Here is a 16,455-nt window from a genome sequence, read left to right on the forward strand (position 1 = left end):
CAGCAAGCACCTCCTCAGCAAGCACCTCCTCAGCAAGCACCTCCTCAGCAAGCACCTCCTCAGCAAGCACCTCCTCAGCAAGCACCTCCTCAGCAGCCACCGCCACCTCAATCAGAACCGTCGCAATCACCACCTTCACCAGCATTACCCGTTATCGAGACGGTACTACCTGACCCAGGGCCTTCGCCTCCAGGAAGACCAGAGAGACCTACCGCCGCAGCGTCTCCACCCTCAGGAAAACCTGAAGCTCCAGGAAGACCCACACCTCCACCTCCAGAAAGGCCGGGGTCTCCCGGAGGAGGGCCGCCAGGAGGCCCGCCAGGAAGGCCCTCGCCTCCAGCGCCATAGAAAGCAAACCTCAAGGCAACCGACTAGGTTGTTAGTACCAGAAAAGATTTCATCCATCGCTAGAGCAGGTCTGGAACCCATGCAGTGGAATGCTCCTATTCAAAACATGTGATCTGGTCAACCCACAACGGGCATTTCCTAGTCACCATCCAACCGACACCCACACGCAGAAATATTTCATTACCTCTCCAATCCCATCTGAGATGAGATAACAAGAAAAGTCTTCAGCCCTTTACTGTTTGGAAAAGGGAGGCGAAGCGAAGAGGAAAAGCTAACTTCGAAAAACAAAATCTAAAGGGGGATGAAGCCATGAAAATCAGATTTACGAAAGCATACTTGCATATTTTTTGACGTCTTCGAAGACAGTATTTGTATTGTACTACTATGTTGAAAAACGACTCTACGCCACATCTGAGCAAATTTACTATAAACTACCAGCTGTCGCCGCCACGACTGGGGAGAATGGGGGAGGCGTCATTGGCAATGCAATGGGAGGGAGGGAGAGAATGGAGAGGGAAGGCCGGGAAAAGTCATGAAAGGTCGATCGAAGATGGATGCACCGCTATGTGTGTATGTACGATACTATGTACCCTTGTAAATAACCTGTAATCGTAACCTCAAATAGGAAACCGTTAATATCGAATAAACTGCCGAGCACGGTGGCATTCAAGTTACAGTGAGATAAGGTCGATAACATGGGCGACGTGTGAGTGGTTTAACGCTGCCGACGCCCACCGAAATACTAGTATAGTTGAAGGCTCGAAATCGTGATAAATCTATCTATATATAAACTCCGAATAGTCGTCTATCGCGCCTATGCGGCTGACTAATCGCTCGCCGCTTTGCTCTCCCGCTAACCACTATTTAGACGACTCGCTCCCTCGTTCGCTCCCTTCTCCTCTCTTCCTCTCTTTCTGGCTCCCCTTCCACTCTCTTCTACTCCCCTTCGCCTCCGGCTTGCTCCTACTACGCTCCCTTGTCTCTCTCTCTACTCCCTTATGCGTCGGCGAGGCTCCCGTTTAGGCTTCAGTTTTACTTGTGCCTACGTCGCTCGCACCCAGCCTCGTGGTAACTTTACCCGATAGCATCAATGATGGCCCGTTTCGGACCCTAATGAAAGGTGGGGTCCCTAAGAGGATGCCCTGCTATATTGCTAGACGGGGTTAACTAAATCCCCCCGTTCTATAGGATAATGCTCCTCTTCCTCTTTTCCTTTCCCTCTCCTTTGCCTCTCCTTCTCTCGGTTCTCATATTTTCCCCTACCCTCCCTCTATCCCTCGTGTGAATCACTCCTTCTATCTAGTCTTCTTACTACCTAAACGCACCTTACTGGCGTTTCGTCGTACTTTAGCCCTCCCTACCCTCAGCTTGCAAGGGCTCTGAGATCTAGGCTGTTGTGGCAGGTGGCCGGGCGGCCTAGACGAGGGTCGCCGGAGCCTCTTTCACCTTACTTCGCGACTCAATGACTGAGTGGCACTACTCGCGCTAAAGACCCTGACAACTATAAGTTCTAAGTCAGCTTCCACGCGTACGAACCACTCTTGGCGGACTGCAGACGATCTTCCTGCGCTTCGCCCGCGCCCTGGAATGTGTCTCTACCCTGACAACCCCGAGTTCCAAGCCCGAGACGCGTGAGAAGGGGAAGACTCAGAAGAGAAGGAAGTGAAGAGAGAGGAACAAGCTTGGTTAGTTGGAACACACTCCGCGCTGCCGGTGTGGGCAAAGCGGACGGTTCCAGCGAGACACGGTCGGCCTACTGGGCGAGAGCCTGGTAGGTAACGCGAAACGAGGACTACTCACGTTCTGTGGGCTAGCTACTCGCGGGGCGTGGTGCTTAAAGGTGACTACGAATCCTGGGGACTACTACGTGTTTCTGAGAGATACCCTCGGCGTACTACTACTACCGTGGGCGCGTTATGTATGAGTCTAAACTTGACAACTACGAGTTCTAGGCGATGGATGCATATATAAAGGCGGCTCAAAACACGGGAGTAGCAGGGATAGGACATAGGAGGGAGTGCGGTCCTACCTAGGTGGAATATAATTAGCTTCAAAGTTATTACAATAGAAAGTAAACTCTACGAAGCTACATATATTATAGACGCGTCATAAAGATTTCGATCTAGAGCACCGGAAGGGTCTCGACGCCCGGGCCGAAGATAAGCAGCACAATATAGATCTCTACGAGACATAAACTTCGCTTACAAAATAGAATAAATATATAATAAGTTTCTAAGAATAGCTTTAATAGTTATGTCCTATGTATTCTACGGGAGAGAATAGAGTAAATAAAACATACACGCACACACACACACACACACACAACCCAATAGAAAACTACGACGTAGGAGGCGATGAAGGGTATACTCGTACTTATCGTCCCAACCGTTCGTTTAGCGGTGACTTTAGTAGTATTCGAAGGCCCATTTGTAAACATCCCCTTAAGTAACCGCTAAGGGACAAGCCATACTCCAGATGAATGAGGATTCCAGACTGTTCGTCCTCAGTCCTGATCATGACCTGGTTCTCTACAGCATGGAGTAACACTAGACAGCCGGTACTCTCATTGAAAACCAACTGTCAAACCCCAAATTTCAAAAGGAATGTCATCCGTGCCGCTCCTTTTTCCGCTAGCGCATATCTTTTTCCAAGAATTTACATTGATAAGCAGCATTCGACTTTTTCTTCAAGGAGACAGCCTTGTCGATTGTACCACCGCACTTCGGTGTCAAATTCTTCCTCAGTCATTCCGTTGAACGGAAATGTGATATTGGTAACACCCACAAAAGCCGGGTCAGTGGTTTCTTCATTCTCTAGCTCAGTTATCCTCTGTCCGTCTCTGTTTGTAGGTGCTTTGACCGGCTTGACACCTAATGTCTGCGGGTCTGATGGATAATCATCTCTGTTGACACACAATATATTAGTACCAAGATGTTTTTTATATCCGCTGAAACAGCAATCAACGGTCATAAGTAAGGTGGGAAGGAGGAGGAAGAGGGCAAAAGCTTTTCGACACTGGCTAACTGCATATTCCAGAGTCTTGCCATGAGGTTGAACTTACATTTTGCCTCCTAACTTTCCCCAGACATACTTTGTCAATGCATACCAGGCATAATTATCAGCTAGTTCAAGGGTTTTGGTCAGCGTCAGAGATTCCTTCTGCTAGCAACAAGATGGAAAGTATGGCCAGGTTAAGAGAAACATACCGTTGCGCTGGGTATAGAAGCCACCTCGATTGGTCCTATAATTGGCTAAGACTTTGGCTCTAAATGGGCCATATACGCTGTCAAAGTCGGATAACTTGTTCTTTTTCAACGATATGGTGAGGTCGTCTATAAATGGAGTTTGAGCCGGGGCATTAACGAAAAAATCCAGATGTGTCACCTCATGGAGAAAGACACGCGCTCGGTTGTCGTAGTCCCACATGTCCTTGCTCCGCTTCGAAATTCCAAGATTTACAGCATCCGTCAAGGATTGATGTTCGAAAAACCGGCTGCAGAAGGTGGTTTCGTCATATTCACCAGGCATATTATTGTCGCTAAAAGCCTCAATTCTTTCCATTTCTGGGTCGGGTCGTGAGGGTCCGTCAGGTAGGCATTGAGGGGGGTCTTCTCTATCTCCACATATGTTTTTTGGATCTCCCTCCGAGTCTACCTTGCTGCTGCATCGGACCTAGGAGGTGAATCAGTTTACGTAATGGAGTGAGTGCCATAAAAGCGGTTTCACTACTTACTTTAATCCAGTGTGAGAAAGGAAATGGGATTACCGAATAAACCTCGTTGATGTTTTCAAACACAACTATTGAAATTGAGTACATTCCGTGACTATTAGAATAGGTAAAACTGACTTTGAATTAACTGCTTTGCGTCAGCGGTGAGTTGATAACGCTGGTCCCTAGTTGATGGGCCCTAATAATCTTTCGCAGCTTGATCTTTGAAATCGATATTGGTACTGATACCTTTCACTAAGGTATGCATATCGTCGAAGGCCTCCTGTATCAGGACTGCATTATTTCCAGGGGTGCAGCCTACCCATCCATACAGCCGAGTACCAAGGAGGTTTTGGAGACTGACGTTGCCGAGCACGCCTGGTTCAAGTGGAGGATAAGGCCGTATAGAATAGTCTGCGAGATCCGGTGGAGGTGGAAGAGGAGCAATGACGGAACGGACGCGGGATAAACCAGTTATACTTTGCGGAAGTGCCAGCACTCGAGAGACCGCAATCAAGAGAACGACAATTGTAGACGAAAAGTTCATTTTTCCCCAAACAAACTAAGGACAAAAGGCAGGGGGCTTTAGAAAGACAACGGAGAACTTGAAGAGTGCTTGACAAGGTAACTTTATATACTTGAACGGAGAGATGGTAAGACGCTCGAGATAGAGGACAACGGGGAGTTCGACGGGGGAATTTGGCTGTTTTTCTAGGCATTTGGAAGACTTTGCACTCCGTAGAGTGAACAGCGCGCATAACACGTCCATTTCGATGGCTCTAGGAATAAGCCCAGAGCAAAATAAGAAATCTTTCAACGATTCAAGCGCGGGCCGCAAGGTTGAAACCATGCGCCTTAATGCCCAGGATTAATCTCCCCAAAACGGTGCCGCGCCAGTACCGCGCTGGCAAGATACCGGTCATATCCCTATATTTATCCTTGCTCTTGTGGTCATCGATAATTTTAGATAGATTTGTGCAGTCTATATGTAGATTTGACCGTGGTGGTTTCCAATTTTATTAACGAAGTTGTAATAAAGGCGCGCGGCAAACTATGAACCTAAAGCAGGATTAGCTTGGCAAGTGCGTTATATAAGCAGGCGACTAAGTGCAACTCAAACCTACTCATCCTTTAGTTCACTTCAAGATATTCTCTCTCTCTCGCTTATATCGCTTCCGGCCCACCCATTCCTACATCGATACTGCATTAGATTAATTCCAAATTCGGCAGCGTATATAATGTTCATGATTAAGACTCTCAAGAGGCTCTCCGACCAGCATCCAATTATTTCCAGCCTTATCGTCGGTGTCGTGGTAACAGCGATTACTAGTAAATGCCTACGGATTTTAAATCCCTATTCTGTAGCTGACAATAACTACTATAATAGTATTATTCGGTCAAGCCCTATATTGGCCTACGGTTCGGGCGATGCGCGGGTGGGAGATGCCGCCCAAACATCGACGACGCATTATTTCTTCATTCCCTAGAAAAAGTTATCCGCGACGTACTGATTACGATCTTTACGGCTGTAATGTATATGGATGGCCATCTATAGGAGGAGTTATTATTCGCCCAACCGCCGATGCTGTTGAGCTGGAATACCTTGGTCTTGATCGGCTAGATCCTTCAATCGAAATCTTTAATGATCAAGACTTAGAGGATAGGTTCTGCAGTTTACTGCTTAGTATCGGGGGAGTTTGGTGGCCGACTATAAGAAGATATGAAGCGATTAATCTTCCTGGTATAGATCCTCCAGAGGGTCTAACCGAAGGAGAGCAGAGAATTTATCGATACATGGGCTGGCCTAAAACCGGAGGGGTATGGGTGTCAACTTATGAAGCTGAACCTGAAGGTGATGCTCCCCTTCTTCCTGGAGATATTGGGCGACTAAAGCTATGCTTTACAATGGAGGAGAGATGTGAAATGCTCAAAACGCACTTCGAGGCCACCTTCTATCCGAACGCAGATGAGATTAGCTACCTTGCCGATCTCGAAAAACTGGCTATCGCTATTAACGCGACGACCAAAACTAAATGGAATTCGGACTGAGGCTCGAAGCGCATTGAAGAAGAGGGATTGGGCTTCCTCGGTGGAGAAACCCGGATGCTGCAAATTGTAGGCATATCTTCGCAGCTTCGTTGACATGGATTCGAGTGACGATAACCCTACCCGCACCATTTTCGCAACCTTTACAGCGATGAGGTGAAGTTAAACGAGAGAAAGGTTACTAAGTTGACATCATCCGGTCTAGATATATTGATGGTCTAGATACATTGATAGTCTAGATACATTGATAAGGCGAAGGACAATTGGGATGCTGGCGCTGACAGTTTGCGTGAGTAGTCAAAGCAGCAGTGAAAGATAAGGTGTCAAAGGACCTCGGCCAAAAGGGCAAAAGCATTAGATATCCATCGAATGGTTATGGAATCTCAGGGCTTAGCTAGCAAAATGACAAGACTCTCGGCGACCGGTCTAGATATTCAAGTTAGGTAGAATCGCTAAAATGTATTACAGGAGATGGGAGATGGGACGCGCTTCGAGTTAATTTTACGAAGGTCGGACAACACCCTTTTATGGCAGCAAGGAAATCCAGAGCGACCATCCCTCCAGGTCTTTGAGGCGCCATGGTCAGAGTTGTGCGGTCGAAGGCACACATTGTTTTCGAAGAGGTGGACGGATCCCTAACTGTTCCTGAAGGGGGACTGTTTCTAAGTCCCAGTGATGGTTAGGAAGGCTACTCAATCTGGGAGACGTCTGAGGATGATGGGGGGCTGGTGTACTTTGCGGTGTCTTTACAATAGGCGATCCGGTAAATATAATGCCCAGGTAAAGATTGATTATATACGATTGGAGGATCTTTTAGGGAGCATTATTCCATTAATAGTAAAGTTTAATCCACTAAATCATTAGCGTTTCGTCGGAGAAAGTTATAATATGTTCGTAAAGGGGAGGGCAGTTTCGGGAACCACTGTAATCTGCGCCTGTGTTAGTGAGACTTCAAGTAGACATTTACAGGAATTGTTTGCCATATACGGTTGTCTGTTGGATTGTTCCAACAGTCCCGGATCCGTTTTCGATTCCAACGTGCAACAGCTAATGTATTGTAAATATGTCTCAGTTAACACTTTTCGGGCCCTGCTCTCTGGAGAAGATGACGAATTATCCACTGCATACCCACTTTCACAAATGGTGGAGCAGGAAACGCAGCTTATCTATGTAAATTGTACCCCAAAATCCTTTAGCGGCTCTCACGGAGCCAATGGTGAGCGCTTTGGCAACCCAAATTGACCTCTAGTTGCCAAAATGGCCTCCTTATGGGCTCTCTGTCGGCCCGGACAGCCCAAATGGGCCTCTAGATTCTTGGAAATGGGCAGGACGTGCCATCATGCAGACGGAAGGACCGAAGCTTCCAGGCCTAAAACGAATGAGGGTACAGCTGAGCAAGTGTAGCCGAGGGCCCAAAAGGGACCTCCGAGCCCGAATTGGCTTCTGCGGTTGGCATCAGGCAAGGCTCTCTGTGGCTCGCGCAGTGCTCGGGCGCGCTCCCCCGGTGCTCCCCCGTACTCTGCCGTGACTCCTTCAAGGTTTCTCCGGCACTCAGCCGGGCTCCCCCGATGCTCCGTCACGTGCCCGATTAAAGCGGCCTCGCTCCCTTTCCTGAACGAAACTGGTAATGGATGGGGCACAGTTCGGGGCATATATAATATATATATATATATAAAATCTCAAGGGCGAATCGGTGATGTGGCAGATACGTATACATATAATAAATTGGCCTTGCCTCCCACGGTACCCCCTGGTCTTATCTTGCGGTACCCACCCTATAGGAGCACACACATACATACGCAGACACACAAAGACACACATACATACACACGTACATACACACGTACATACACACGTACATACACACGTACATACACGCGTACATATAGGTAGACATAGACGGAAAGTTAGATAAGGTACACACAGTGTAGTCACCGCGCCATCACCATGCCCCATCCAGTCCGCGCCCATGTTCTCACTCAAGATCAATTATACAGCTAGACTTGTGTTCAAGCACATGTGTGTAGCGGACACCAAGAAGATGGATTGGACCTAGGGCGAAACAGAGACGATTTTGGGACAGTTGCGCAAGTTGGTAGTCCAAGAAAACCCGACGAAGGAGAGGAACTGGAGAAGGATGATAGAGGAGATGTATGTCTTTCGCTCTCATGAATTTGCTGATAAAGTCATTGAAGGTAAATCTTGGGTGAGTGGTGTCTTCATTTGATGATTCGACAACCTCGTGGATTTGAGACAGCGAAGAGTGCGAAGGATTCCATGGTAGTTTGTGAAGTCGAGTGTCCAACCCCAAGGATAGGAGATGTGGTAAACGAGGTCTTCCTGTTTCTTTCCTCGCCCAGTCGCAAACGACGATTCCACTGTTATTCTTTGTACAGTCTCCGCTTCTACTCCATCGGAAACACCTACAACACCTCGCCCACGATCTTCGCTGCTTCCTTATATGTCGCCAAAAGCTTCTCGCACTTCTCGCGCTCCTTCTTGATGCCATCATCCTCATATAGTAGCTCCGCGAACAGATCTTCTCGGTACAGCTCACTAACAAGCCGATTTTGTACTTCATCTCGTGAATGGTTGACTAGCAGGTGCATGATGGCTTTGGGTACTTGATCAGCGATCGTTTCGCGGACGATATTAAAGTAGTTACTGATTAAGCGACGGATTAATTCTGTTTCAAGGGCTTCGCGGTCCGTCAGAGCTGGCTCAGCTGCTTGTTCGGGCTGCAATTACGATGTCAGTGACCGGCACCACGATTCATGGGGAGTAGTACTTACAAACAGTGATGTGGAATCTCCACCGTACTCCGAGAGAGCATAGTCATCATTCATTGGAGGTGGATAGACAGGCGAACGCTCCGTAATACTGCCGCGCTCCATTCTTCGTATACTGTGTGAGAAACTAGTATCTGCGCTGTGGCTCGCGTGTCGGAGTGCAGAGTTGTTGACGGTTGATGAAGCTGAGAGATTTCCTGAAGGTAGGGCTCCATCCTTACCAAAGAAATAGTTCAAGAATGAGTCTCTAGCAGCACCAGCGCCTTGGCCTGCCGAAATGCTGCCAATGCCATTCTCCCGGTCTCTCGTCACAGCAGGAGACATGCTCCGGTTTAGGGTATTGTGTTTTCGTGTTGGCAAGGACATTGCCTTGTCTTCCTGTTCCGCTTCTTCTTCATCGGGGGTCGCGACACCATTTGTGCCTAGTTGTTTCTGTCGTTGCTTCTCTCGTTTTCTTCTCTCCTCGGCCTGGGCAGCCTTCTTGTCCTTCTCATTCTTACTAGCGATCACAGATGACATTGCAGCTGCTGCACCTAGGAAATTCGGATGATTTGTGTTGATGTAAGCGCGCTGAATAGCGATCAGAGACTCAACATAAGTTGAAGCAGGTCCCAATCGTTCTCTCAGCAGATCTGAAACAACTTCAATCAATTTGCCTTGCAATCTGGGGAACCTTGATAGTTCCGTGGAGCCACAAGTATGACAGATCTTGATCAATTCTTCGTAGACAAGCTCGACACACCGTTGACTGGGGATCTCTAATAGCTTGATCTGAGGCTTGACAAGAAGGTCAAACGCGAGCTCCGGAACGAAGAGACTCGGTCGTGGACCAGTCGAGTTTCGAATTGCGGTGCGAATGTCGAGGACCGAGAGATTATGAGTAGGGTCGATGGTCTCTAGGGAATTACCGAAGACAGAGTTGAAAATGTAGTATATCCTCGCACCACCGCAAAGTTCTTTTGTGGAGATTTCAGAAGAGGTACCGTCGATAGAAGAGATGAAGGAGGTTGCAAATCGGGTCATCAACTGTAGAATCAAGGAACCACGGTGCTCCTTGCCACTGAATTGTTTGCTTCCGTAGCTAGCGAGCTCTTGTTGTGTTTGGCCCATAAGAGTATTCAGGCGTGCTTTGATGTCTGGTAGTCTATCGCGGATATGTCCCATTAGAGTCGTATTCAAGGTCCTTGCCAAGTACTGTGTGCCACATCTTGTTGCCATATTTCTGTATGCTGGATGATGTCTAAAGAACTCGGCCTCGGCTCTAAGAGCATCTGACATAGGTTTCTGTGTCTGGATATCTTGTTGTGACCGATTGACAACACCGATAAAACCAAGCTTCAGTGGGTAGACACGACCTGACAAGATATCCAGGGCATTTGTTCCGTGGTCCATCAAATCTAGTTTTGTTAGGACGCCAATCGTCCTTCTTCCCATGGGATCAACATGACGCGCAAGTTTGAGAGCTTCGGAATTGACAATATCGACATTGGCAGGGGATACAGCCAGGACGATGCTATTTGGTTTTGCAATGTATTCGGAAATGAGGGTTCTAGTCTGCTTCTCGATATCTCCAGGCTGGTCGCCGATCGGGACCTTGGTCAAGCCAGGTAAATCGACCAATGTCAAATTCAAGACGTGCGGAGAAAAGATCTTGAGGTTGATCGGTTGTCTGTTGATGCCCTTGTTGTTTCCAGCTATCCTGGCCGTCTCATTTTCAATTTCGGCTCGGACTTGATTGAAATCGGTGAACTTGCGGCCCGGAATGTGATGAAACTCTGCCCATTCTCCGTGCTCGGCGACACTGGCGGCAGAATGTGGCACATGAACCTCATCACTGCCATTTACATCGTCATCGGGAGGGATGTTGATCAGCTGTAGAATAAGAGGTCGGCGAGTGACAATGCCGCTGCCTCGGGGAAGAAAATCTCTCCCAACAATATTTTCAAGGACGGAGGATTTTCCTGATGATTGCGAGCCGACGACGACTATCTGAGGGAGATCGAGAGAATCATTGCCAATGGTATTGAATACCAGGTCCTGAAGCTTGTTGACCGTGCGCAGGAGGTCATCGCCGAGGGTGGTCATTGTCGACGACTGTGGCCAGATGGCAGATTGAGATGTTTCAGAATTTGGGGGGGGGAAAGTGGGCAGCGCAGACAAGGAAAGACCGTTGGGCGATGTCGAGGAGTGTTACAGAGAGGGTGCAAGTAGGTCCATACGCCGAAGGATGTCGTAGACAACCATACACAAGCAAGGTGGAAAAGGTGGTGTTGTGGGTTAGAGGATGATGTGCAGGCACATGTTTACAGAGGAGCACCGAGATGCAAGAGAAACGCGGGTCAAGGTGTGCAGGCGAGCACGGAGGTCTGGGGTTTTCGTCTGACAGGATGGTCTGGGCTCTGTTGCGATGTTACGAGTATCGTGCCAAGACATTTATCCTCATGTCTGACTGCCACACTCGGCTTAACCTCCCAATTGCCACTCAGGCTTCCGCAATCGTCGCCCTGACGTCGTTGGCTTCAATCGTTCCTTCCTCAACCTTTGGCTACTGGCCAACTGGCAGCTGCGATGCAGAGAAGCTCAGACTGGTGAAAAGGCGGGGGGATGCGAGAGACAGTCCTCGTATAGCTATTAGTACTCCTAGCTACACCATAGCAACCCATCCACTCTTGTCTCTTTCGTAATTCCACAGATCTACCATCATGAAGCTTTTTATATCGCTAGTCGCGGGCATATTGCTCATTGGCAAAACAACGGCCCTGCCAACTGAGTCCAGTCACCAAAGCTATCTCCAAGCTGATGAGTCCACTGCGTCCACCATCCGGGATGTTCTCGTCGACAATAAAATCATCGGAGACGTCCTGGACGACTTCCAACCTGACTATTACCTAGACATCACCTATCCTAAGCATCACGAAGTCGTTTCCTTGGGCAACGACATTCCCGTCAAGTCCGTCTCAGACCGACCAGTCTTCTTATTTCGACCCTTGAGTCCCTTGAAGCCCCCTACAGGAGACGATAAAGACAGCGACAACGACGCCGTCTTCACCCTCATCTTGACCGACCCGGATGCAAAGTCACGCGACAATCCCAAATGGTCCGAGATGTGCCACTGGATCATTACCAATCTGACCGATCCGACACGAGAACCACCGCCTCCGCCATTCTTCGAGTCACCCCAACTTCTTGGCTTGCAATCTGGGGAAGTCGAAAAGTACCTCCCACCAGGCCCACCCCCAAGAACCGGACCGCATCGATATGTTTTCGTGCTGCTGAAGGGTGATTCGCACCTTGTCAAGGCTCCCAAGGACAGAAAACATTGGGGATATGGGAAGGTTCGCCATGGCGTCAGAGACTGGGCTGCAGAGAACAACCTGACAGTCATGGGAGCGAATTTCTTTTACGCCCAGAATGTGAAGCAGTAGCTGTAACACCCAAGGTTGTGGTCATCCGGCGTTGATCGAGTGGGTTGCCTTTTACTGATCAAAAGTCGAATTTTCATGACTAGCTTCTATCAAAAGCCCCAATTCAGTCATCCTTCTTGCAACCGATCCGATGGCTTCTTTCCCTTGCTTCAGGTGCTTCTCGATTCCCGATGCTGCTGCAACATCTGCCGCCTCTGCTGAAAAGAGCCATGGTTCAATGAGTTGCGCGATTCTATCCTGCTCCACGTTTTCATCCCGTGGCTTGCTGCCAAGGACCGAGCTCGCATGTTGAAATCGTCCCGAGTGAGCGAGCATAGGGTAGGCTTGGAGGAGCTGACTTTCGTCGCTAAGGCGCTCAATCACTTTGACAATACTTTCAGTCTCGGTTCTCAGCTGCTCCTCAGCAAGCCCTAAATGATGCTGAGTGATATTGTGCTGCTGCATAGCTGGCAAAAGCCTCTTCTCGATAGAGCCAACCATATGAGTCTCTGCCAACCTCGGTGGTCGCGTATTAGTATCCATATCCCTTGCCCCAGCCTCGGACTCGTGACCTTCAGCCTGTAAGCCGGCCCCTGAGACTTCAGTCTTGAGTGCTGACACGGCCAAAAGCAACCTCTTGCGTGCTTCGAGGTACCGCTCATACTCTTCATCCGTCTTCTGCTCCATTTCAACCTCATCAAACGCGACTCGCTGACCACTCGCGTGCTCCACACACCGCGGGTCGCCATCGATATCGTCTTGACATTTCTCCAAGCTCTCCTCCAACCAAGCAGTCAACTCGCTCCGCGTTGACGACAGCGCAGAGACCTGTTGCTGCGCCGTATGCGTAGAGAAAGGCCTCGATTGTGCCTTCAGGCCATCCAACGCCGTCGCTTGCCGACCAGCTTCACGTTGAGCTTGAACCACAGCGATCTCCATTCCTTTCATCAAATTCTCGACCAGACCCTCAAGCCTCGGGATTGTCCCACCGGTGTCATCGCCCACAGGCTGGGAAGCAACAACACCCGGCACATCAGTATCAGCATCAGCATCGACCGCAATCCGAAGACTCGACAACCCGCGAGCCAACTTCAGCGCCTCAATTTCATCCCTCAAACACACCAGTTCACCATGCTGCTTCTGCAATCGGAGCAATTTAAGATGTCTCTGTAGCACACTCGTAGAACTCGCACGACCACTCGCTGCATTTCTAGCGGTCGCGTTCCCATCGGCGTCGGCCTTGACTTCTTGGATCCGCTGCATGGCCTCTGCACACCGCCGCTGCGCCACGGCATTAGCTTGGAACGCTTTAAGGTATTCCGCATGGAGGCCGCCATCTTCCTCGGACTGAGGTTCAGGGAGGACATCAAATCCTCGCGCTCCATAGTCTCTAATTTCTTGAACCCGTCGCGCCAGACTGTCTTGGTTGTCTTTTCTGGTTTTTGCCGTTTGCGGGTCGGCGTGGCCATTATCCAACGCAGACCAGGCTTTCCCGTAATACATTGTCGTTCAAACTTGGAATATGCAAATCCTGAGTTCCAGATTATCACAGAGTGAGCGCGACCTCAAATCTTGACCACAAAGACTGCTTGTTGGTAGGTCTGCGCACTGACATTGGACACCCACTTGCAAAAATGATCGTAAAAAAACAATACTGCCCTGCCTTCAAATTCTCGTCATCTGAGCCGCCCTCACGTGCGTACTACTCGTATCTGACATCGTCGAGCGGCCTATCGGCTCTCCCTCGTACCATTATCATTAGTATTAATGTTCTGTAGGTTTGTTGCAAAGGAGTTCATGGCGGGCGTTGATAATGAGGCGATTCAATGTTTGCCGAGATATCCCACATCCACCCCACACCCAGCGGCTCCACTCGTATTGATCAGGACCAAGGGTTAAACAATGTCTAGCTCTATGTACATATCTTTCTGTGCGCCAAGGAACACAGGACGAGGAGAATGGTTTACGGGAGAGGGTAAAAACCATACGAGGGACAGAATAATCTTAGGAGACATTGACCTATCTACGTAGTTGTAGGTTCCTCACTATCTCCCAGCCTGGGCCAATGAAGCCTTTCAGCGCGATATGGGTGCATCTCACCATTCATGCCACGGATGCCCCGGCTTGCTGAAACCACCCACTCAGAGTTCTTTCCTGCACAACAGACCGACACACCATCTACACTCATCATAGGCACCTTCGTTCCACTTCAAATCCACAAGGGAGTCTGATCAGTGGGTCGCGGGATAAAGATGATACCAAACGACCAAGGACGGAGATGACTCTTTGATCACATCCGCTCACCGGAGAGACCTCATCACCTGCAGTGATGACCGCCCAGCGCCGCATGACTTGTGATGCCAACGATGCGTTGTAAGCTCAACCTGGGAAAATGGGTCTTTTAGCCCACCCTAGATGCTACCAGTCACTTGCTCGACATGCACCAGACAGTCCATCAACCACAAGTGGCCAACATGATTGTGATATTCAGACTCAAGCCGATCAGCAAAGCCTCCGCTGGCCGGCTGTGATTGCTCTCAAACTTCTAGAGGAGGGTGCAGATGAGTATCGAGAGACGGTGGGTACTGGAGGCCTCCAGCCCAGCGCCCAAACTGGAGGATCGCTCGAATGTCTTGCCGTTGTCGTCCCCTGCAAAAGAGTGATGCAGGATGTGCACCGTAGAAAGCCCTGTCGTAGATAGCAGAGTTGCACAATTCAACGACCGTATCACTTCTTCTTCTGAACGTGTGCTCTCGCCTGCATCAGCATCTGCACCAGCTCTCTATGATCCTCTGTCCCCTCCACACCTTCCTTCTCAACTGCCCTCTCGAGCCACTCGACGGCATCGCGCCACCTCGCCATCTCCATAAGACACCGTCCCCCCACAATCCAAGCCTTTGGATTCCCGGGGATCCTCTCACCATTCGGGCCTTGGCCTGGCCCGCTCTTACACTCGACACTGCACTCCGCGTCGATCAGACCCTCAACCCAGTTCTGCACGCTGCAGTTCGCGGCCCCGCGCGACAGATACATCATGGCGAGTTCCTCGCGGGCGAGGCCCATCGGCTCCCAGCCCGGCCGCGCCGCCGCCATGTCTATCGCGACGCCGAGGAGTCGGATTGCGCCTGGGTTGTCGCCCTTTTTGGATGTTGCTGCGGCGGAATCCCGCAGTTTTTGGATCTGTGCCGATCTCTTCGGATTGACGAGCATGGGCGCAGGCGGGACATTGTTCGGTGTCTCGAGGGATTTGAAGGATGTGTGTAGCCGATTGAGGTTATCTATCGCATCTTGGATCGTCTTGTCGGAAGAGAGGATGGAGACTTGTTTGGTTTGCGGGTCGACGTGCACAGGGAGATGTGTGTATGTCTCGAGGGCGTCATCGCTGGATGCCATGGCGAAGAAACAAGAGACGGTGTTGGGGATCTATTTACGGGAAATGGCCGCGAGAGGTCTGAAGGAGAGTGTAGCAATTCGGAGAAAGGAGAGCCCTTGGACAATTCAGTTGTCTGGCCTTCTTGGTCTCTGGCACTTGTAGATCTGGCAAGATCTCGGTTTCCGGTGCGGTTGGGGGGGGGGGATGTCTTGTTCTATGCTTCACCGTACATCCGTCATTCACATAATCCGGTGACCGTTCTTTCCCACTACCTTAAAAAGCACGTTGGTCGAACCAACACAGCGTTCACGCACCAATTGATTAAAATTAAACCCGCATATAAACACACAACACGGCCAGACTCATCGCAAGGCAACTCAGTATCGAGAAAGCTTGTTTGCTCTATTGGGCTCCCAGAGCTTGAAGGCCCAAGCCTGTTGGGGAAAACATAAACGAATCCTTTCTAGAGGTCCGTTCGGTCTCGGATACGGCCATGAAACATCAGCCCCCTTCAATAGCATTCTTGCTTGTTTGCTTGGCCTTTTGCCTGCGTTTGGTGAAGCTGGGCTATGGCTCACAGGCCTCGGCCTCGCATAGCCTGGCAGGGGGGGGAATAATCTTCCTGGGGCCAGCCCCAAGGCTCGTGAGGTGTTGATGGCTGCCTACAGGCTTTGTGCGCTGAATGCAACCATGTAAGATGTTGCAACCACGCATACCTGGTAAGTTCGTCCAATTTTCCGATGCCCAGGGAAGGATACTGCACCGTCCTCCGTTTCTGAGGGTGTT

The 16,455-nt window shown here is 49.7% G+C and overlaps 6 protein-coding genes across 6 annotated transcripts; 2 read left to right on the forward strand and 4 right to left on the reverse strand.

The window, feature by feature from the left end:
* Positions 1–3,003: 3,003 nt before the first annotated feature.
* Positions 3,004–4,604, reverse strand: A1O9_05223 (uncharacterized protein; the record flags this gene model as incomplete). Its single annotated transcript, XM_013404442.1, has 6 exons — positions 3,004–3,250; positions 3,410–3,470; positions 3,555–4,020; positions 4,082–4,146; positions 4,196–4,205; positions 4,380–4,604. 6 exons carry the CDS (start codon positions 4,602–4,604, stop codon positions 3,004–3,006), a joined length of 1,074 nt encoding a protein of 357 aa, XP_013259896.1.
* Positions 4,605–5,851: 1,247 nt separating this feature from the next.
* A1O9_05224 (uncharacterized protein) lies at positions 5,852–6,106 on the forward strand (the record flags this gene model as incomplete). The annotated part of the gene is made up of 1 exon (XM_013404443.1): positions 5,852–6,106. The coding sequence occupies one exon, from the start codon at positions 5,852–5,854 to the stop codon at positions 6,104–6,106; it is 255 nt and encodes an 84-aa protein (XP_013259897.1).
* A 2,420-nt stretch (positions 6,107–8,526) lies between these two features.
* A1O9_05225 (dynamin GTPase) lies at positions 8,527–10,977 on the reverse strand (the record flags this gene model as incomplete). Its single annotated transcript, XM_013404444.1, has 2 exons — positions 8,527–8,841; positions 8,896–10,977. 2 exons carry the CDS (start codon positions 10,975–10,977, stop codon positions 8,527–8,529), a joined length of 2,397 nt encoding a protein of 798 aa, XP_013259898.1.
* A 617-nt stretch (positions 10,978–11,594) lies between these two features.
* On the forward strand, positions 11,595–12,317 carry A1O9_05226 (uncharacterized protein; the record flags this gene model as incomplete). The annotated part of the gene is made up of 1 exon (XM_013404445.1): positions 11,595–12,317. One exon carries the CDS (start codon positions 11,595–11,597, stop codon positions 12,315–12,317), a length of 723 nt encoding a protein of 240 aa, XP_013259899.1.
* A 51-nt stretch (positions 12,318–12,368) lies between these two features.
* On the reverse strand, positions 12,369–13,799 carry A1O9_05227 (uncharacterized protein; the record flags this gene model as incomplete). The annotated part of the gene is made up of 1 exon (XM_013404446.1): positions 12,369–13,799. The coding sequence occupies one exon, from the start codon at positions 13,797–13,799 to the stop codon at positions 12,369–12,371; it is 1,431 nt and encodes a 476-aa protein (XP_013259900.1).
* A 1,224-nt stretch (positions 13,800–15,023) lies between these two features.
* A1O9_05228 (uncharacterized protein) lies at positions 15,024–15,689 on the reverse strand (the record flags this gene model as incomplete). The annotated part of the gene is made up of 1 exon (XM_013404447.1): positions 15,024–15,689. One exon carries the CDS (start codon positions 15,687–15,689, stop codon positions 15,024–15,026), a length of 666 nt encoding a protein of 221 aa, XP_013259901.1.
* Between the last annotated feature and the right edge of the window lie 766 nt (positions 15,690–16,455).

The sequence above is a fragment of the Exophiala aquamarina genome (genome assembly GCF_000709125.1).
Source record: "Exophiala aquamarina CBS 119918 chromosome Unknown aczIA-supercont1.4, whole genome shotgun sequence".
NCBI lineage: Eukaryota > Fungi > Ascomycota > Eurotiomycetes > Chaetothyriales > Herpotrichiellaceae > Exophiala > Exophiala aquamarina.